The sequence below is a fragment of the Lepidochelys kempii genome, chromosome 2 (genome assembly GCF_965140265.1).
Source record: "Lepidochelys kempii isolate rLepKem1 chromosome 2, rLepKem1.hap2, whole genome shotgun sequence".
NCBI lineage: Eukaryota > Metazoa > Chordata > Testudines > Cheloniidae > Lepidochelys > Lepidochelys kempii.
The window spans coordinates 118,665,708-118,688,073 of record NC_133257.1 but is presented as its reverse complement, the minus strand read 5'-3'; the positions used below and the strand labels follow the sequence as shown (position 1 = coordinate 118,688,073).

At 41.8% G+C, this 22,366-nt stretch overlaps 1 protein-coding gene across 2 annotated transcripts in view; it reads left to right on the top strand.

The window, feature by feature from the left end:
* Window positions 1-6,323: 6,323 nt before the first annotated feature.
* Window positions 6,324-22,366, top strand: part of CDYL (chromodomain Y like) — a 191,945-nt gene continuing 175,902 nt past the window's right edge. For both annotated transcript variants that reach the window (XM_073332144.1, XM_073332143.1), the window contains exon 1: window positions 6,324-6,621. In XM_073332144.1, coding sequence (XP_073188245.1) covers window positions 6,598-6,621 — 24 coding nt within the window. In that variant the 5' untranslated portion in view covers window positions 6,324-6,597. The remainder of the gene's footprint in view (window positions 6,622-22,366) is intronic.

Genomic DNA, 22,366 nt, shown 5'->3' with positions numbered 1-22,366 from the left:
GGGAGGTAAAATATGTGGGTGGAAGTGAGATAGTGGTTTGAAACCTAAGGACTCTGTGAGGGCTCATGGGGTTGCTAGGAGCCATCTGGAATGTTTGTTCAACAGTCAGCGGCTGGAGGGGTGAGGATGGACACTGAAGGTGGTTTGGTCTGGGCTGGCTGAGCTTGCTAAGAAAGGTCTCTCCAGACCCCCAAGAATGGTCCAACAGGGATGATCAAGGTCTGGGCTGCTGAGAGGGTGAGACCAGAGTGGGAGAACATCAGACCCTGTGGCTTCTGAAAATGAAGCCTGAACCGGGTAGGAAATAAGACGTTCCAGGGCTTGAAAGGGATAGTGAGCGCTCCCAGGGGATCAGTCCCGAAATTCATTCATATGTTAATTGTAAATAATAAATTACAAGTTTATTAATTCAGTCCAGAGTAGACCTGTGGTGAATGGGGATTTCTGCAGTGGCTTGACGATAAGGTCCTTGTAACAAGGGAGCAAAGGGCTGGGGTGTCCCAAGAGAGAAAATTTCCAGTGAGAAGCTTAGTGGTGGCAGCAGGTAGCAAAGACCAGGTTGTAGTAAACCTGGGGTTGTGACATGAGGTTTAATTAATCGATGGTAAATTCACACCTTTAGTTCATTTGAATTAATTTTCTTGTGTCCCTATATAGCCAAGCTGTGAGATACTACAAGGAGAGTGCCCGGGAAAAGCCCATGGGGAAATCAGTAAGTCTTTATGGAGTGCAAGGCTTGGGTGGTGTGCAGTAAATGAGGCATGAGACCACACACTAAATAATGGGGATAAAAAGAAACCCCGCAGTGAGCAAGACTCCTGTGGAAAAAATACTGTGCGGTCATATTCTTGATGACTGTATCATACTACTTATGCACAAGGGGCTAAATTTAAGTTGCACAGGCAACCTTATTCTGGCATTTCCTAACTTTTGAGTGCTTGACTCTGCACCCTTAATGTTCTTTGAAAGTCGTTTTTTTTGATGTAATGTGATTTAGATTGTACTGTCCTTGGTTGAGGAGCCACATCTTTATCTATAAAGCAAAAAGCATAATGGTGGCACTCCACAAAAATGACCAGAATATATTCTGCACTCTGTAAAACAGAATTACCATTCTTTTCTTTTCAGTTTCTTAAACCTACATCCTGATTATGCTCCAGATTAACATATTACTTCGGGGTCAGATTTATGCAGTTCTACTGAAAAGTTATCTGACTCACTCATTTGGAGATTCATTTTATGGTCAATGTTCAGAAGTCTCCTCATCTGATGAAAATTTTTGCTATATGAGTAAAAGAACCATTTACAAACTCGCTCTCTGTTTTTACTTCAAAGGTCCCTTGCTCAAGATGCACCCGGAGCATCTTAAAACACACAGTCCTTGTTACTGTGTTGGAAAGATATTGGCAGCATTATGAAAAACATTTTCTCCTTCACTTTTAACTTTAAATATCTCCTGACCATTGAGAGAAGGTGTGAGGTGAGAGAATGAGAAAGGTTTAGGAGGAGACAGAGCACAAGAGGAATATGAAGAAGAGGTGGAGGGGGAGGATGAAGAGAAAGACCAAGAGAAGTTAGAGGGGGAGTCAGACTGAGATTCAGAAAAATGAGTAAATTGAGGGGGATCAGGTTGAGGAAGGATAAAAGCAAAAGAATGAGGGACAAAGGGATAGGAAGTGCGGGGAGGGGATCACAGTAATAATTTTATAAGAGGAGGTGGAGGGGGATCACAATGAGGATGGGTGGGAGAAGCTGAAAGATGAGTAGATGGAGAGGATCCTGGGGGGGTTGGATAGGAGGAAGAGGTGAAGGGGGATGGGTACAAGGAGGAGGAGAACGATGGTGGGGATGAACAGGAGAAGAAGCAGGTGGAGGTGAAGGGAGATGATGGTGGGGATAGGGACAAGGAGCAGGAGGAGGATGCTGAGGATGGGTAGGAGGACGAGGAGGGGGAGTTGGAGGGGGATCATGGATAATGGCATAGAGAGTACATTTATAAAGTCTGCAGATGACACCAAGCTGGGAGGGGTTGCCAGTGCTTTGGAAGACAGGATTAGAAGTCAAAATTATCTTGAAAAACTGGAGAAATGGTCTGAATTAAATAGAATTAAATTCAATGAGGACAAATGTAAAGTCCTGCACTTAGGAAGGAATAATCAACTACACAAATACAAAATGAAATGTCTGCCTAGGGAGGAGTATTAAAGAAAAGGATCAGGAGGTTATAGTGAATCACAAACTAAATATGAGTCAACAGTGTAACACTGTAACAAAATAGTGAACATCATTCTGGGATGTATTAGTAGGAGTGTTGTAAGCAAGACATGAGAAGTAATTCTTTCTCTCTACTTATCACTGATAAGGCCTCAACTGGAGTACTGTGTCCAGTTCTGGCCACCACACTTCAGGAAAGATGAGGACAAATTGGAGTAATTCCAGAGGCAAGCATCAAAAATGATTAAAGGTCGAGAAAACACAATGTGGAAGGAAATATTTCAAAAACTGGGATTGTTTAGTCTGGAGAACACTGAAGGGGGACATAACAGTCTTCAAGTAGATAACAGGTTGTTATAAAAAGGAAGGTGAAAAATTGTTCTTATCCATTGAGGACAGGACAAGAGTAATGGACTTAAATTGCACCAAGGGAGATTTAGATTAGACATTAGGAAAAACTTCCTAATTGTAAGGGTAGTTAAGCACTGGAACTTCATCGTTGGCAGATTTAAGAATGTTAGACAAACATCTGTCAGACTCTACATAATACTTCGTATTGCCTCAATGCAGGGGACTGGACTTGATGGCCTGACTAGGTCCCTTTCAGTCCTACATTTCTATGCTTTTATGTTGCAGATGGGAAGGAGAAGCAGGATAATGAGCAGGTGGAGGGGTTCATGGCAGAGAGTGGAAGGAGGAACAGTGGGACCATGGTGGCAATGGACAGGAGGAGCACGAGGAGGAGGTGGAGAGAGATTGTGGTTGGGATGAGTAGGAGAAGTAGGAAAATGATGAGTGGATAAAGGGGTTCATGGTGGGATGAGTAGGAAGAGCAGAGGGATGATGAGTAGGTGAATGGGGAGCATGGTGAGGATGGATAGGAGGACCAGGATGATAAGCAGGTGGATGGGGATTATGGTGGAGATGGGTAGGAGGTAGGGCTGTCAAGCGATTAAAAACATTAATTGAGATTAATCACACTGTTAACAATAGAATACCATTTTAAATATTTTTGGATGTTTACTACATTTTCAAATATATTACTTTCAATTACAACAAAGAATACAAAGTGCACAGTCCTCACTTTATATTTATTTTTTTACAAATATTTGCACTGTAAAAAAACAAAAAAATTGTATTTTTCAATTCACCTCAGACAAGTACTGTAGTGCAATCTCTTTATCATGAAAGTTGAACTTACAAATGTAGAATTCTGTACAAAAAAAACTGCATTCAAAAATAAAAGAATGTAAAACTTTAGAGCCTACAAGTCCATTCAGTCCTACTTCTTGATCAGCCAATCTTTCAGACAAACAAGGTTGGTTACAATTTGCAGGAGATAATGCTACCTGCTTCTTGTCTACGTCACCTGAAAGTGAGAACAGGGGTTAGCATGGCACTGTTGTAGCTGGCGTTGCAAGATATTTACATGCCAGATGTGCTAAAGATTCATATGTCCCTTCATGCTTCAACCACCATTCCAGAGGACGTGCGTCCATGCTGATGATGGGTTCCGCTTGATAACGATCCAAAACACTTCAGACTGAAGCATGTTCATTTTCATCAGCAGAATCAGATGCCACCAGCAGAAGGTTGATTTTCTTTTTTTGGTGGTTTGGGTTCTGTAGTTTCCGCATCAGCGTGTTGCTCTTTTAAGACTTCTGAAAACATGCTCTACACCTCATCCCTCTCAAATTTTGGACAGCGCTTCAGATTCTTAAACCTTGGGTCAAGCGCTGTAGCTATTTTCAGAAATCTCACATTGGTACCTTCTTTGCGTTTTGTCAAATCTACTGTGAAAGTGTTCTTAAAACGAACATGTGCTGGGTCATCATCTGAGTCTGCTATTACATGAAATACATGTAGAATGTGGGTAAAACAGAGCAGGATACATACAAGTCTCCCCCCAAGGAGTACAGTCAGAAATTTAATTGACACATTATTTTTTTTACGAGCATCATCGGCATGAAAGCATTTGTCTTGGATAGTGGCCAAAACATGAAGGGGCATACAGATGTTTAGCATATCGGGCATCTAAATACCTTGCAACACCAGCTACAAAAGTGCCATGTGAATGCCTGTCCTCACTTTCAGGTGTAAATAAGAAGCAGGCAGCATTGTTGCCTGTCAATGTAAACAAACTTGTTTGTCTTAGCGATTGGCAGAATAAGAAGTAGGACTGAGTGGACTTGTAGGCTCTAAAGTTTTATACTGTTTTGTTTTTGGGTGCAGTTCTGTAAACAAAAACAATCTACATTTGTAAGGTACACTTTCACGATAAAGAGATTGCACTTCAGTACTTGTTTGAGGTGAATTGAAAAATACAATTTTTGTTTTTTACAGTGCGAGAATAATGAGGAGTAGGTGGATGGGGAGCACTGTGGGGACGAGTGGGAGAATGATGAGTAGATGGATGGGGATCATGGTGGGGATGAGTAGGATGTGGAATAGGTGGCTGGGGATCACGGTGGGCATAGGTAGGAAGAGTAGAAGGCGGTAGATGGGTATCATTGTTGGGGATGGGTAGGAGGAGCAGGAGAAGGAGGAGTAGATGGATGGGGATCCTGGTGGGGATGGGTAGGTGGAGCAGGAGGATGATGAGTAGGAGGATGCAGAGCTCAGTGGGGATAAGTAGAAGGAGCAGGAAGATGATGAGAAGGTGGATGGGGATCACGATGGGGATGGGTAGGAGGAGCAGGAGGATGAAGAGCTGGTGGATGGGGATCCTGGTGGACATGGGTAGGAAGAGGAGGAGGAGTAGGTAGATGAGGGTCATGGTTGGGGATGGGTAGGAGGAGCAGTAGGAAGAGGAGTAGGTGGCTGGGGATCCTGGTGGGGATGGGTAGGAGAAACCAGAGCAAGAAGAGTTGGTGGATGGGGATCATGGTAGGGATGAGTAGGCGTTGCAGGAGGATGAGGAGTAGGTGGATGGGAATCATGGTGGGGATGGGTAGGAGGAACAGGAGGAGGATGAGTAGGTGAACGGGGATCATGTTATGGATGGGAGGGAGGACCAGAAGGATGATGAGTATGTGGATGGGATCATGGTGGGAATGGGTAGGAAGAGCAGAGGGATGATGAATAGGTGGATGGGTATCATGGTGGGGATGAGTAGGATGTGAAATAGGTGGCTGGGGATCACGGTGGGTATAGATGGGAAGAGTAGGAGGAGGTAGATGGGGATCATTGTTGGGGATGGGTAGGAGGAGCAGGATGATGATGAGAAGGTGGATGGGGATCCTGGTGGGGATGGGTAGGAGAAACAGAAGGAAGTGGAATAGGTGAGTGGGGATCCTGGTGGGGATGGGTAGAAAGAGGAGAAGGAGGAGGAGGAGGTAAATGGGGATCATAGTTGGGGATGGGAAGGAGGAGCAGTAGTAAGAAGAGTAGGTGGATGGGGATTATGGTGGGGATGGGTAGAAGGAGCAGAAGGATTATTAGTAAGTGGCTGGGGATCCCTGGTGGGAGGAACAGGAGGTTGATGAGTAGGTGGATGGGGATCCTCGTGGGGATGGGTAGGAGAAACAGGAGCATGAAGAGTTGGTGGATGGCGACCATGGTGGGGATGGGAGGGAGGAGCAGATGAATGATGAGTAGGTGGATGGGGATCCCGGTGGGGACAGGAGGCGGTGAGGGTTTAGCAGGCCCCATCTCCTGTGAGCACTGGGACTCGCCCCATGGCTTTGCCTCTCCTCCCAGGCTGGCGGAGTGTGGCGGCCCCTTGCCCGGGCGGCCCGTCCCTTCCGCCCCAGCGGGACACACGCTCTTTCCAGGGCTGGAGCCAGGCGGGCGCCTCAACGCGCGCGGCCAGCCAGCCCCATGGCCGCTGTGCCAGCCTGCGCCGCGCCCGGCCAGGGAGCTCGCGCGGGCTGGCCCGCCGCCGCCGCCGCCGCCTCGCGGTGCCCTCCGCCGCGCAGACAATGGGAGATCAAAGCGGGGGAAGGAGGAGGAGGAGGAGGAGGATGGTGCGAGAGGCGGCTGAAGTCGAGCCGGAGCGGGTTGCGTGTGGCGCTCTCTCTGCGCTCGATTAGTGATCCTGGGGAGCGAGCCGGGGACAGAGGGGTGGGGGTACGGGGAGCCGCCGTGTGGGCGAGGGTGAGTGTGGGGTGAGTGTGTGTGTGCGCGCGCGAGCGAGCGGGTGAGTGCGCGAGCGAGTTGCGCAGCTGCTCTGCGCGCAGCCCCCGCCGCCGCCGCCGCAGCGCTGGCATTTCGTGCGGGGAGCGGCGGCCAGTTGCACCGGGGAGCGAGAGGCAGCAGCGCGCAGGAGGAGGAGGAGGAGGAAGAAGGAGGAGGAGGAGGAGGAGGAGGGAGGCCACACAGACACCAACTGAAACAAAGTATCTCCAAACCAGCCCCCAACTCCACCTTGTGAGACTCCCCAGCATGGCTTCCGAGGAACTCTACGAGGTAATGACCCAGAGCACCAGCCCTGCCCCCCCCCCGCCCCCGCCCGTGCACACACTGCCCGACCCCCCGCCCTTCTTTCGGGGCTGTTTGAAACATTGCAGGCTTGTCACCACACTTGCTCCTGCTGCTGCCCCTTCTCTGCAGGGCCCGGCGGGTGCGGGGCTCCCAAGCCGCGGTGCCTGGTGCCCCCCCCCTTCCTCCCCAGTTTTGCTGGAGGAGGACGGAAATATGACTGAAAGGAGGAGACGGTAGAGTGTTGCCATTGGCCTGTGCTCCCCCAACAACACTTTGACTCCAGCGGGGGGTGTTGCTGGATGGTGGGGAGTAGCGCTGACAGCAGCGCCCTGTTTAGAGTGCAACACAAAAGTGTGCCGCTTGGTAGTGTGCAAAAATGTGGGCAAAGCCGAGTTGTGGCATGTGTTGGGGGCGGAGGGAGTTTCCGTATGTGTGTGTATCAAAGTACCACCCTGTGCCTTGGCCATGCAGCAAGCTCAGGTGATGCAAAATATTAAAATTTAAACTGCTCATCCTCACACGCTAGAACAAGAAGGTTAAAGGTTGTAAGAGAAGCCATGAGAGCCAAAGTTAAGGCTCTGACACACCATCAATCACCAGGTTGTTGAGAAGTGCTTGAAGGGAGCAGTCAGGGCATGAGTTGGGGTCTTGGGGTAAGGAGGGGATGAGATGAGACTGAGATAGCCTTAACTTTGAATTTCCTGTCTTTTGATGCCTCAATTTCACATCCTTAACCTTAATTGAAAAGCATTATGGTTTCTCTTGGATGTAACTTCCTTGTTTTTATTTTTACAAGAAGCCATCCTTGGGAGTGTAGAACAGTCATTATTCTGGATCCATTCTGATTTCTTTGATAAATATGTATTCGCCTGAGCCAGCAAGGGTTTTGTCTCTTGGGAAAATGCATTTTAAGGCAGATTTAAAAAAAAAAGAAAAGACTATTTGTACCCGGTGGTTGGAATTTTGTGTCTTTAAGATTCAGTTGTAGAAGAGTGCACAGAGACTTTTTTTTTTCCTCTTCTACTGGTGCGTGTATAAAAATCGCCCATTAATGGAATTACATACATGCAATGATGGAAGAATAGACACACATAAACCAATGAAAAGTATCCTGTGTACGCTTAAATTTATAAGTGGGCTTTCGTGGTGCTGAATTGGTGGACCAGAAAACCAAAGGCCTCTATTCCCAAGTCAGATAAATCATAGCTAATCGCTTTTACAAGTTTTTCCACCTTATTAATGTGGCTCAACTGAGTCTTGAAGGGGTCATTTCTAGAAGTAAGAAGATACATTTGGGGATCGATTTGGGAAATCCTCTAGGTGCAAAACTTGCATTGATTTTGGTGGATGTTCTGCTGGTAAACGGATTTGAGGAATTGGGCCCTTAGACTCTGTTCTCATTACAGTATTTGTCCTCTTTGGAGCATAAGCATTTCTAATCTGGTATCCTGTCTGATACCAATATCTGATGTTTGAGACTGTCATATAGAATACCAGTTTTGTAGGTGTCAAAATCAACCAATCTCCCCCGCTCCCTCCATCCTGTTTTACTAGGAATTGCATTCGGTCTACAAATTCATACCAAGTGGGCCACTGAGCTCCACTATGATAGTAATGCATTTTGGTCACTTGGCAGTGTTTTTGAAATGATGACTTAAGTGAACAACTCTATATCTCATTGCCAGTCCTCTGAGCAGTCTAGTTATTCCACCTGTTACTCAAAAGCCTGTTTTTTTCAAAACACCAAAAGTGGTTGGACCATATTGTCATGGATTACTTTTTATCATTCTTAATCTAAAAATAAAATTAATTCTTTAATTATCCAAGTGAAGAGTATGCATAAGGCAACTAAACTTTTATTTTAAAGCTTGTATGATTTATAAATGGACAAACTGTCACTGATTTTTGTAATTTAAAACCAAAATTGCTGTCCAACCTTGCCAAGTTTCTTCTGGAGGACGAATTTGCATGGCTGTGCCATCAGTGCCTGATGCTGAACCATTAGAAGACATGAGATGTTGAATGTTTTTATAGGTAACTGGAACTCATTAAACTACAACTGTATAGACTGAGTACTTCTAACTCTGCTTCTAGTTTTTGTTTTTTGTTCTTTTGTGAGTTGTCTTTTAACTAAGGTGCTATATGATTCTTTGCATTCAGTAATATGCAGTCCAAAGTCATGCCCTATCAAGTGTGATTACAGCCCTGTTTTTCCAGTCTAATCATGTGTTTTGATCAAGAGATATAATCAAATATCTGAAAATGTTAATCAGTCTAACAATGACAGTTAAACATGCTAGTGTCAAAAGACCCCAGTCCTTCTAAAATAGAAACCTGAATTGAGAATTTTGTTGCAAGTAAAATTAAAAATTCAGAAGCACTGACCATTCAGTCACTGTATTGGAGGATTTTTTTTTAAACTCTTGTTATTAAGGATATTTTCTCTTGAGACAGGAAGCATGGTTATAGGTCAAGATTTGTAATTCAAATGCAGACAACTTGAAAGACCCCAAAACTTTGGAAGAATACTTTGGACAAGCTGTGGATCCTATCTATTATTAGTTCATGAGCTTTTATAGGGGCCTTTTTAATGGTAACTAATTGCTCAAGAAAGAATGCAAGATCAGAAGAAAATCTGAAAGATTCATTGTGGAGAGACATCAGAGATCAGTTGTTTTGTTTTGTTTTTTTGCTTTATTTTTTTCTCTTCTCTTCTGGACGATAACCTAAAGATGTGATCTTGACTGTATATCCATGATTGTGACAAGTGAGTGTTTTTCCTTCTAAATGCCTTACCTAATTTTTCAAGTGATGTTACAGTTGGTGATGGACCTGAGGCAGTTGGTGGACAAGACAAGTGACAGAAAGGTCCCTCTCACTTTTTCCCAAATTTGTCCACATGTAAGGGTTTGACTTGCTCTTTTTTATGGCATCTCCCCTGCCCCGTACCCCCCAGTGCACTCCCCTTTTAGAAACTCCTGTGCATACTTAACAGCTATTTAAGCAAAGATTAGGATTAGTTTCTCCTGCAGTTTGGTTTATTTCACTCTCTTTTCTTCTGTGTTTATGAAAGACCTTGACCAACTTTCATTGCTTTGCTGGCACCTCCCTATTGCAAGATGATAATCAATAGTTTTTGTTGGATCAGCAGGGGAACTGGTGATCCCAAATTATACAGACAGCTCAACTGCAAAGCAAGTTGCAAGTACTTTGTAGTGGTTTGCCTAACCTCTTCTGGCAGAGCTCTGTAGTGGTGATTGGGATTAAAATAATACTAAATAGTTGGTGGTGTGAGAGATTTGTGTTGGAATCATGAAGGTTATCCCGTTTAAATGTTTCTGGGTACAACTGCACATTAACAGCTAGCTTAACAACAACAACAAAAAGTCTGGCATTTAGTAGGCAGTTCGCCCCCCCCCCCCCCAAAAAAAAAACAACAAAACCCAAAAAACTTGCTGCAATGGGTTTGGAAAACACTCATTTCTAAATTTTAGTGCAGTGGACTTTGTGCAGTGGAAGTGATGTGAGTTATTTTGTGGCTTTTGGAGACTGTAGTGTGATTAGATACAAAGTGTTTCCATTCTGCCTATAAACATTTCTGTTGATGTTACAGCTTTTGACTTGTCCCATTGGATGAATTTCTCTTAATGAGTAAACATGGTCCAGGTCTGATTTTGCTTTTGTTAAGTCAATGATTTTGGGTTTTATCAGGAAGCAGCGGAAACCAAATCCACCTGAATTTAGCCAATGGGTAACATTACTGCTTTTCATTTTGTATTTCACTTTGTCATTGTTCATAAACCTGATCATCATATGACTTAACATCTATCAAGTCTTTTTCCATTAAAAATATTAAAGCTTTACATGTTTCAGCCATTGCAGTCCACATTTTCAGACTGACTTTCATATGCTTATAGTAAGGAGAAAGAAAAAAGAAAAGGAGTACTTGTGGCACCGTAGAGACTTACCAATTTATTTGAGCATAAGCTTTCGTGAGCTACAGCATGCACAGATGCATCCGATGAAGTGAGCTGTAGCTCACGAAAGCTTATGCTCAAATAAATTGGTTAGTCTCTACGGTGCCACAAGTACTCCTTTTCTTTTTGCGAATACAGACTAACGCGGCTGTTACTCTGAAACCTGACAGTAAGGAAAGATACTCAGGAGCCTTTAAAAATTATATTTTCATCCTTAATATATTTCTTGAACATATGTAAGACTTCACTTCAAAAGACAATATGTAATCTCAAAAAAAATGTAAAAATCTGCACAGGCTTAGTGAAATCACAAGTTGGGGCTCATTACATGAGTAAATGGATGAAATTCTGTGGCCTGTGTTATATAAGAGGTCAGACTATATCACTTTTAGCCTTAAAATCTCTGAAAAATCACACACTGTGCATACAATTTTTGTCCTACACATAAAATATACTTGGACTACAGAGGACTACTGCTCATATGCTTATTTTTGAAATAGTACTTTTTAAAAATTTTCTCCTGGATGGGAAATATCTACTCCAACACATGGATCTTTCCGTATATTGTGGTGTATTGGTATCTAAACCATAGTCCAAGTTGATCTGTTTTATTAAGAAATTTAAACCTCTTATTTTATTAAAAAATGTCACGGAAATGGCAAAAACCAAAACACACAATATAAACTTTGAGTACTACTGACATATTTTTCTTGGTGGTTTGATGAAAAATGAATTGATACTGAGAATGAGTTACAATCCCCTATTTGGGTGACCCTCTCCTCCCCCTCCTCCCCCCCCCCCCCAGTGGAGTGTGTCTCTTTTTTCTCTAGCAAGCAGTATAAAGTATTCTGGCACCTGTCCTTTGGCCACATTGTTTCTCCACATGTGCTGATTCCTAGAATATCAGTTAGGTTTTGTTTGTCTGTAAAGTGGTTTACAACCTTTTATCCATAATGGCAAATTGATGCACCAAGGCAGACCAGTCAAATGTTATTTGACAACAAATGTGCTGTGGTGGAATTGCTGTTTCTCACTTCGAAGAGGGGCAGAGACTTGCTTTCCCATTCTCCAACTAATCAGAATCCCATGTAGCCTAAAGCAGTGGTTCCTAAACTTGTTCCGCTGCTTGTGCAGGGAAAGGCCCTGGTGGGCCGGGCCAGTTTGTTTACCTGCCGCATCCGCAGGTTCGTCCGATTGCGGCTCCCAGTGGCCATGGTTCGCTGCTCCAGGCCAATGGGAGCTGCTGGAAGCAGCGGCCAATATGTCCCTCGGCCTGCGCCGCTTCCAGCAGTTTCCATTCACCTGGAGCAGCGAACTGCGGCCACTGGGAGCCACAATCGGCCGAACTTGTGGGCGCGGCAGGTAAATAAAAACCGGCCCGGCCCACCAGGGGCTTTCCCCGCACAAGCGGCGGAACAAGTTTGGGACCACTGGCCTAAAGGAACAATTCCCAAGCTTGCAAAGAAGACACAGTGTGTTCAAATCTCACTTCTAAGTGCTGTTTAAATTCTCGTGTGGTTAACTACCTTACTGAGACAGCCAACCTAGAAAATAGTTAGGGAAGAGCCACTGCTCCCTCCCATTTTTTAAAGTAAGTTAACAAAGAACTTACACAATGTGGGTTCTGTGCATACAGTAACATCTCTAATATGACAAACCTGCATCTTATCTACTGCACCTCACAGTGGCTAAAACAGTTTGGGTTATCCAATCTCTAACCACTATGATTCACACTCCTCTGAGAACAAAGGATGGAATCTAGGATTCCTGTTCCCCAGTATTCTACTGCTGGCTACTAAATAGTTTTGCAACCCACTGTGAAAGTGTGCCATGCTCTCAAGTAGCTAGCTTAGAAAGACACTAGCAATTACTTCTGTGGCTCAAAGAGTAAGGGCCTAAGGTAGGATTCTGAAGGTCAAGGGATTCAAATCCTTCTGTTACTCTGTGGGAGGATGGTATAGTTGCATGTGAATCACAAAATGGAAAAAACATTTTAAAACCATGTTAATCTGTACATGATGTGAATAGCCAAAGTACACATTTTATTAATTTGTCACACATTTTCCTTTGGTAACCCCCTAGTGTGTGTTATGTGCCCCTTTTTGTGTCCAGTCCACAAAGGATATGAGCCTGTGACTGCCCATGCTATTTAGCTCAAGTTGTAAGGACACCATGTTTTTTGTTCTGGAGGTCATTGGTTCAGTGTTGGCCAAGATGGTGGCCATGACGCTTGCGGATTACATAGACTCTTCACAGAAGTTCATTCCAGCTGATAGGTTATTTTATCATGGACAGTTGCTCTGGCTATCCTTACTTGCATTAACTCTTCAATAAGAATAAAATATTAGACACACACAATTTACTAAAGCACATCACGTCCTCGCACGGTCTTCAGGAGGGTTGACGTAGTCAGGAGCAGCGTCAGCAGCTCAGTTTCTTTCTCTGATTACGAGACAGATGCAGCACTGCTTTTCCCTGACCCTTGGGAGCTATCGTCTGAGATACACCAAAGGTGTACCTAAAACCAAACAACCTAGGAAATTAGGAGTGGAAACCCCCCCCCCCCCCCCACGCCCCAATGTTCAGTGATAGTTAAGGTTCTGGCTGGACATGCCTCATCTTCACTAAACTTATTTCCATGCTTTTAAGTGAAGGGGAAAGACTTGTGTGTTCCTTTCCACCCCTCCAATTGCCTGCAGCACTGTTGATGATACACTCCAAGGCTTCTTAAGACTTTCACTTCCATCTTAAATAGATATGCAAAAGCACAACATACCCAAACCTCAGCAGATTTGCACTCAAACAAAACATTAAGATTTACCTCAACAGTGTAAAGACAAAATAACTTTCTGAATGTGTGGCACTCAGATGTGCTGATCTGTTGATATAAAAGCTTATGAGGTCACTCTTAAGGTTTTGTGTTAGCATGCAAATTTGATGAGTTGCGGGGTGGGTGGAGTTTGTACATTGCTTTTGGGTATCTTGTCAAGATGGAAGTGAAAGCATTATGGAGTGTTGGCATGGTGCCTACCACACTGCCAATAATATGAGGGTGGAAAGAAATGCACAAATCTTTCCCCTTAACTTCTTATTTTCTGTGCTTTTAAGATTTTGGGTGAATAGATGTGTCTTGCCGCAACCTTAACTGTCACTTTTTCTCTTCTTTCTCTTTCTTTGATTCCTGTCCATCAACTCAGCAGTGACGGTGGGTCTGAATGAGGTTATTCTCTGTAAATCCTCCTTGGTCAATGCTATGAGGTTAATATCATCTGTGAATCTAAGGTTATTCACTGTTCTTCCTCCTAGCCTGACTCTTCTTGTTTCATCTCTCAGTGCTACAGACAGTACTGCTTCCAGTATCAAGTGGAACAAATCTGGCGATAATATACATCCTTATCTCACTCCTTGCTGTCATTCTGAACTAATCCTTCAGCTTCTTGTTTTCTCTTGCCACGCTCCTGGTCTTGCTGCAGATGTTTTCTATTGACTTGATCAATTTCAGTTCTGGGATGCCATACAATCTTAAGATTTGCCATTACCCTTTCTACAAAATGCTATCAAAAGCCTGTTTGAAGTCTTATAGAATTGTTGTAATAGGTTTGGTTGTGTTCTGTATATTTCTCCAATGACTGTCTTATCAAAAATAGCTGATTTGTTGTACTTCATTCTGGTCTGAATCCTACCCATTCCTCTGTAAGCACTGCTTCCACATACCTCTTCACCAGGACGTTGCAGAGGGGAATGAATGCTTTTTCCTGGAATACTCAATCTGATGATTCCTCTGTGATTCTTGCTCTCACTCATATCTCCTTTTTTATAGGTCAGTTCTATTATCACTCCCTCCTCCCCCTGTTCGCTTGGCACTTGCTGTTGCATATAAATCTTGTTGAATAGCTTGTTGCCTTTACTGTGTAAAATATCACTAAACTTTTTTTTTTGCACTAATTAATACTAAAGATGTCAGTGTTTCCCTTTGGTATATAGTCTTACATTTTGTTCACACTTTATCTTGACCTAGAATATTGTTAGTCATTTATGTATCTTTCATGATCAAATGTCGTTTCAGTGGCCATAACACTTAATTTAGTGTGTAATTTTTTTTCTTGATGGACTTTTCCTAATATTTACAGAACAATTTGGTATTCTTTAAAACTAAGCTCTTTGATCTGTTGTCAATATTAATAGAAAAACAAAACTAGCATAAGACTTTCTAATGCAGGTTGGTCCAATACGCTATGAAGACAAGAGTAATTACCGTTTTGGTAAACATCCTCAATAGACTTGCATGTGCCTCTTTAGCGGTGATCTACTATAGATCTTTTGCATTAGATGTTTGTAAAGATGGATTTATGGATATTAATGAAAATCATTCTCTTAACCTAAGGTAGGTTTCTGTTTTTAATGATTTTTGTAGCCATTTTGTTAGTATAAAATGTGAAAGAAAACCACTTGCATATTCACTCAATACTTGTTTAACTGTCTACTTGTTCTCTTGAATAATGAAACAAAGTAATTACTGTAACTATCAATTTGTTTGTGATGTTTCAGTGACACTTTGTACATTTTAAAACCTGTTGTATAAAATATAATGATAAAATGGGTTAATGACTGTCAGGGTTCTCCTTGCCTCAAGGCCATGTTGCTTTGAATTTGAGTGGCCCAGCCACATTTACACAGTACACAGCTATGCAGTCCCTTTTAAAAAACAAACAAACAAAACTCAAAATAAGAAACATCTTAACTTCCAGATTTCCCTGCTTTTGAGACACACATTGAGACCATTTAAGTTTTTCTCGAGACTATTCTGAAATATTGTATGGGGGAAACACTAATTTTTTTAACCAGGACTTCTTTTATGCTTCTGGTGTCCAGAGTTGTGTATTTTATTTTGTTTTGTTTGTTTGTTTTGCAAACAAGGTAAATTCTTTTTACTATTTTGGTAATTAACAGTTATACAAGGGGTGGTTTTCTGGAATAAGACTAGCTTGTGTAAATCACTTATTTTATGGCATATTTCAGATTTGGCTTTTGTAGAGAGTGTCATGATTTAAAGTCCAGTTACTCAAATATCTTATAAAAGGTGTTTTATCTCAGCAAGAATTTGTCCATAAAAATATTATATAGGTATGCATTTCAGTTGACATTAAGCCTAAATTATAAAAATGTTTAAAAAATAAAGACTCTGAAGTTGTAATGTGCTGACAGTAGTGAAACAAGGTTCTGTGGTTTAGATGTGTGTTTTGTTTGTTTTTAAAAGTGTGGTTCCCCTATGAAAAGTAGTTACATAAGTTAATATAATGATTAAAACCTTCATAATAGATATGTTGTCTAATGAAGTAATAGCTGCTTGCTTTAGTGGCAGGAATAACTTTTCCTCCAGTTAGCCTTACAGAGTCAAAACAGCTGCAAGAGAGTGAGAGGGATTCTATTCTGGCCTGCTGCTCGTTAGAATTGTTAACTACATCCAACTGCAGAAGCTGATTCTGCCTGCAGTTAAATTTGCACAATTGTATTCAATACTAACAACGCTTGTCCACCTCTAAACTAGACCACATACAGGTTTTTGTGTCTATTACTGCCTCTGAGCTAATAGATCTGGGATAAAATTCTGGATCTAATGAAGTCATTGGGTTTCTTGTCATTGACTTCAGTGGAACCAGGATTTCATTCTTGCTCTTTTAGCTGAAGCAGTAGAGGTTCATGCTTTTAGATGCAGATGTTCTAGGTTCATTCCCTGCCAGTGGTCTACTCAGGGGCAGAGCTTCACAATCCCAGTGAAGACTTGTAAAATTTGCAACTGAGACGAGATTAGTATATGCGATCCGTATAGCAAAATAAGATCTAGCTGTCTTGTATGACCAGACTTTTGATGTAGAACATACAAATATCTATCAGAAAATGAGAGAGAAAGGTCATGGTGTTACAGTAAAACAAATTGTAGTAATGAATTCCAGAATCTATTACTGGGTATTTGAAACTGTCAACCACTGTAGTAGATAACCATAAACTTCAGTTAATTTTATTATTTATATTTCAGTATATTAGTCTTCCTTACCCTACAATGGTAAATGAAAAATTAACCTTGTTTGTTACAGTTCGGGTTTTAAAAAGAAAAAAGTCACGTCATTTATTTATTTATTTATTTGCCATACAGATGCTAGGACTTGGAATACGTTGGCAGACCAGTACAAATGTTTTCAGGCCAGTGTGTTTTTTCAAGTGCTTGTCTTGGATCACTGATCAGGAAAGAATTTGATCTCTGATTGGAAACATGTTTTAAAAACAAAACAAACTAGATGCTGTGAAATTTTCATCCTCATGGTTCATTGTATGCTTTTTTTTTGTGTAGTATGGGAAATACTTGGATAAGACAAAATTTTTAGAAGCCCACAGCTAGTTTAACATCTTCTGGTTTTCTGGAGGCATGGTTTCAGCATAAATATGTTGAAAAGCTGTATTTTTATCCAAATTACAGATGATCAATATGAACAAGGGAATTGCATTCCAAGGTACAAATTACCAATAATTATCTTTTTGTTCTGAAGGATCATAAAAATTTATTTTATTCATATAAGAAGAAACGTCTCTTGGCAAAACTTATGTCAGAAAGATAGCCTTTTACTTCATATTGCAGGATTTTGTTTTATTTTGTTCTCTGTCATGTTGGGCTCATTTTATCTCTCAAGGTATGCTCTTATTTGGCTTCAGTTTCTTAACAAAATATTTGATTCTAAGAGATAAGGTATAAATTCAAGAGTTGAAGGACTTTTCTTTGGGACGTGGTGTTGTAAGGCTGTTGTGACGGGGCAAGGCCAGATGGCTATAGAAAAGTAGTGGGAGATAGATATATTCGTTCCAGGCTAAACAAATCCCTGGTATCAGGTTAAGTGAAATGGAAGCTGCTCCAGGTCAATTAAGACACCTGGGGCCAATTAAGAACTTTCCAGAAGGCAGGGAGAATGCTAGTTGATTGGGACACCTGAAGCCAATCAGGGACTGTCTGAAACTAGTTAAAAGCATCCCAGTTAGTCAGGTAGGTATGCATGTCAGGAGCTGTGGGAGGAAGTTGCGCTCTTGGGGAAACTGAGTAGGACACACCATATCAGGCACAAGGAAGGAGGCCCTGAGGTAAGGGTGAAGTGGAGCTTGAGGAAGGGAGGGCTGCTGGGGGGGGGAAGTAGCCCAGGGAATTGTACATGTTATGTTTCTATAAGGTCAGCTACCATAGCTGATACTATTAGGGTCCCTGGGCTGGAGTCCGGAGTAGAGGGTGGGCCCGGGCTCCCCCCACCACCTTTGCCCCCTGATTAATCACTGAGACTGGGAGACAACAGAGACTGTGCAAGGAAGGATAACTTCTCCTCCCCTCCCTTGCTGTTTTATGATGAAAATGGCTCAGTAGACTGTGACCCTTGTCTCTAGAGAAAGAAGGGTTACGTGGGGGGTCACAGTGAGCCTCTGAGGCTAGAGAAATCTGCCAGGAAATGCGGGACCCACGGAGGCAAGGACAGAGCTTTGTCACACTGTTGACAGAAAGATTGTTGAAACATGGATGTCAGTGCATCAAGAAGTTGTTTGCTTTGGCAGTTTATGTCCATGACTGCAGAAAAATAGTGATACTAAAGACCTACTATTTCATATGTTTTCAAAACCATACACCTAAAACCTGTTTGTTATCAAGTATAATATAGTAAAACCTTGCTAATTTGCACATAGTGAATCCACCCCTTCCTGGCTTCTTGTCCCGGTTTCCTTGCCCAGCCAGTTCTCCCCCTTCCGCTCCCTGTCCCCCAATTCAGGCCTGACTCTTGTCTTCTCTGCAGTTGATTCAGGCAGCTACCTCCTCCATGCTACCTGGTCATCAGCAGGAGGAGGTCATTGAGAGCACAAGAGAGAGAGGCTCCCTGATCTCATTTTTTGGGCTTGGACTTGCCCTGATGTATTCAGGAAACTGTAATTATAGGGAAAGTCCTGTTAGGCCTTCTACAGCCATTGGTTGGTGCCTGCTTGGTGCGGTTGGAATCTATGGGAAATGAAGCTACAAAGCTTTATCAAGTCTCGATGGAGCAAATGCAAATTGCAGTTTTTCAGAAAATAACTTGGCCAAATTTGGGTGGAGTTTCAAAGGGATGGCAAAAGGTACATCCTTGCTTCACAGGCCATCCCACTGCCAAATTTCAAGTTCCTGTTCCAATGCTTGGGGTTACTAGAGCTTTTCAAAGAAAACCTCACCAGAACAAAACAATATATTTTTCCTCAGACTCATTCTTGGAAGTAGCTGAGCTACTTTGTCTGAATTTTCCTCCCTCAAATCAGTCCGATGTAGATGCCCAGCCTGGAATGTCTCAGTCCAAATAGTTAAAGTTATCAGCAACTGAAAACAGGGTCTAATAATGGAAAGTCTAGGGCAACCTTAATAATAGGCAGTGCTACCAGTCACGTTCATAATAATAATATGGTGTATGTATGCATGTGTACAGAGGCAGACTGAGTGGGTCACATGCAAGGAGATTATACCACAAGCACAAGCCACAACAGAAATGCCTCCTCCCCCTCTGCCTTGAGAAATTAGGTATTTGCCATGAAGGCAAATGCCCATGCCTTCTATTTCACTCATCTGGTACAGGATGATCCACCCTTCTATCCACTGCTGGCATGGTCCTGGAGACTCTGGGTGATATTAGTGGATGAATGTAGTTGAGTAGTGCTGGTGGTGCTGAAACTTGCTGAAAAATTAATGGATCCTGGATGCATTTATCCTAATTTCACCAAAATGTTCCCCTGTCTTGGCAAGAGATAAAAAAATCTCCACTGATTTTTAAAAATCTTTCTTTGTAGTTAAATGTTGGTTAGTTTCCCAAAACTGTTGAAGTTTAAGAACAAAATATTTGTTCAAAATATTTGAAGTTTAAGACAAAAATATTTGTCCCTCAACTAGTTCTAACTCCCAACAAAATCTGAGAGGACATTGAATCCCATGTTGATGGTGCCATCACAAGTAGCAGTGTACGTTCAAGAGGAGGTACACATCCCAGTGAAGTGGACTTGTATTTTCCCCCTTAAGTCTGATTTTTTTTCACTATAACTTCAGTATTTCATGTGACAGTGGGAAATTTTCAGCATCTACATGGGACTCATGTGACCTCTGACCCTTTTAGAGCTAAGATGTATAAATGTTAACATTTCTCTGAATTTTGTGTGAAGCTATTGAGATACACATAATTAATATTCATTCACCACAAATATTTTAGAAAATGAAGTTTAAAGCATGATAATCATGTAGTTTATTAAAAGTTCTGGATTTTTTCCCTCTTGGAGAGCATTACCAGAAATATAAATTTTGCAGACCTGTGAAATCCTACTGTATTCCAGTTATGGATTCAAACACCTCTGCAAACACAAGGTGAAAACAGTTGGATTGCACAGGTGTAACGGATGGTGCAGTTTGCCTGATAGAGCCTCTATTACAGTTGGTGATGTGCAAGATGGAAAGTACCAAGTTTGATTTTCCAAGCCCAAGCTGAATTGGACATGGTGGCAGTTTAAAAACACCTTTTTACTTAAATGCTAGTCATGCTTAGATATGGAAATCACTGATAAATACTGAAGGTGGAATCCCATGATGCTTTTGTCAGGGTTCCTTCCCCACTCTGAACTGTAGGGTACAGATGTGGGGACCCGCATGAAAGACCGCCTAAGCTTATTCTTACCAGCTTAGGTTAAAAACTTCCCCAGGGTACAAACTTTGCCTTGTCCTTAAACCCTATGCTGCCACCACCAAGCGTTTTAAACAAAGAACAGGGAAAGAGACCACTTGGAGATGTCTTCCCCCCCCGCTGCCCCAAAATATCCCCCCAAGCCCTACACACCCCCTTTCCTGGGGAGGCTTGAGAATAATATCCTAACCAATTGGTTACAAAATCATCAAACACCCTAACCCCTGGATCTTGGAACAATGGAAAAATCAGTCAGGTTCTTAAAAGAAGGCTTTTATTTAAAAAAAAAAAAGAGATAGAAATCATCTCTGTAAAATCAGGATGGGAAATACTTTACAGGGTATTCAGATTCAAAACACAGAGGATCCCCCTCTGGGCAAAACCTTAAAGTTACAGAAAACAGGAATAAACGTCCCTCTTAGACCAGGGAAAACTCACATAAAACAAAAGATAAACTAATCTGCCTTGCCTGGCTTACCTATACTGGTTACAACATTGGAGACTTGGATTAGGATGGGTTGGAGAAGATGGGTTTCTGTCTGGCCTCTCTCAGTCCCAAGAGAGAACAACCCCGTAAACAAAGAGCACAAAACAGAAACCTTCCTTCCCCCAAGGTTTGAAAATATCCTGTCCCCTTATTGGTCCTTTGGGTCAGGTGCAAGCCAGGTTAGCTGAGCTTCTTAACCCTTTACGGGTAACAGGATGTTGCCTTTGGCCAGAGGGATTTTATAGCACTGTATTACAGAAAGGTGGTTACCCTTCCCTTTATATTTATGACAGCTTTTTTTTTTAACTCACTTTTCAGGGTAGATCCACATTCTAAAAACAATTAGTTCTAATTACCACCTTACATTTCCCCTCCAATTCATTTCCAGCATCATTTTGATAGTTTGAGCTTCGGGTTATCATTGTTTTATATCATTTGAAAACTGGGATTACAACTATTAAATTTTAGCTCTAACCATTCTCAGAATATAGTAGCAAGTAAAATCAAGTTTGAATTGAAGAATGGAGTTGGAAAGGCAAAAGCGTATTCAGAATGTGATTTGAAGTTCATATTTTTAAAAAATATGTTAAATCCAGCTTTCCAGTGATATACAACTTTCCAGTGTTGTGCAGAATTAATTTCTTTATCTGTGGTCTTGAAATGGTCACTGCTGTCTCACACCAGGCAAAAATATAATTCAGGCTCAAGGTTTCATAAATGGAAAGAATCAAGGTTTGAAGGGATGTAGAGACGAAATTCCTTAATTGCCTGCATACCAATGATTGTATTCACTTCTCAGGTGTCTAAGAATTTCAAGTGCTCATTTATTAAAACTAAATTTTGATACAATAGCTATTACTGAAACATAGTGGGAGGAGTCACATGATTGGGATGTTAAAATCTCTGAATACACACCCTATTTAAGAAGGATCCTGAAGACAGAAATAGAGCAGGTGTTGTTCTATACCAAAACTACCATTACATGCTTTAGAATAATTGACAGTTCAGAAATGTAGGAGCCAGCATGCTTATAGATCAGTGTTCTGACAAATCACAAGATGTGGTCCTGTTTGGAATCCATTATAGACTACCAAATCAAACTAGCAAACAGGATGAACCATACTTCAAACAACTAGTTATGATGTGTAGAAAAAACTGTACTTTCTATCATGTATTTCAAACTGGAGGTGTTATGCAGACACTAGTAAAACTTCCGTGGAGTTTCTAAAATTTAGATGATTTTCTATCACAAAAAGTATTACATCCTACTCGAGGTAATTCTATATTAGATCTCATTTTGACAAAGGTGAAATCTAATGAAAAATCACTAAACGAAAAATTAGTGATTGCCTAGATAAAAGTAATCATGACCTAGTTACGTTTGTTTTGTCCAAAGAGAAAGTAGTCCCAACCTGGGACTTTTAAAATAAATATATATATACCTGGCACTTTTTAAAAAAGGGTCAACTTCCAGAAGCTAAAAATAATAACAATGGGCAAAACTGATTTGATTTAAATTTTAAATGTGTATGATAATTGGGAGATTAAAA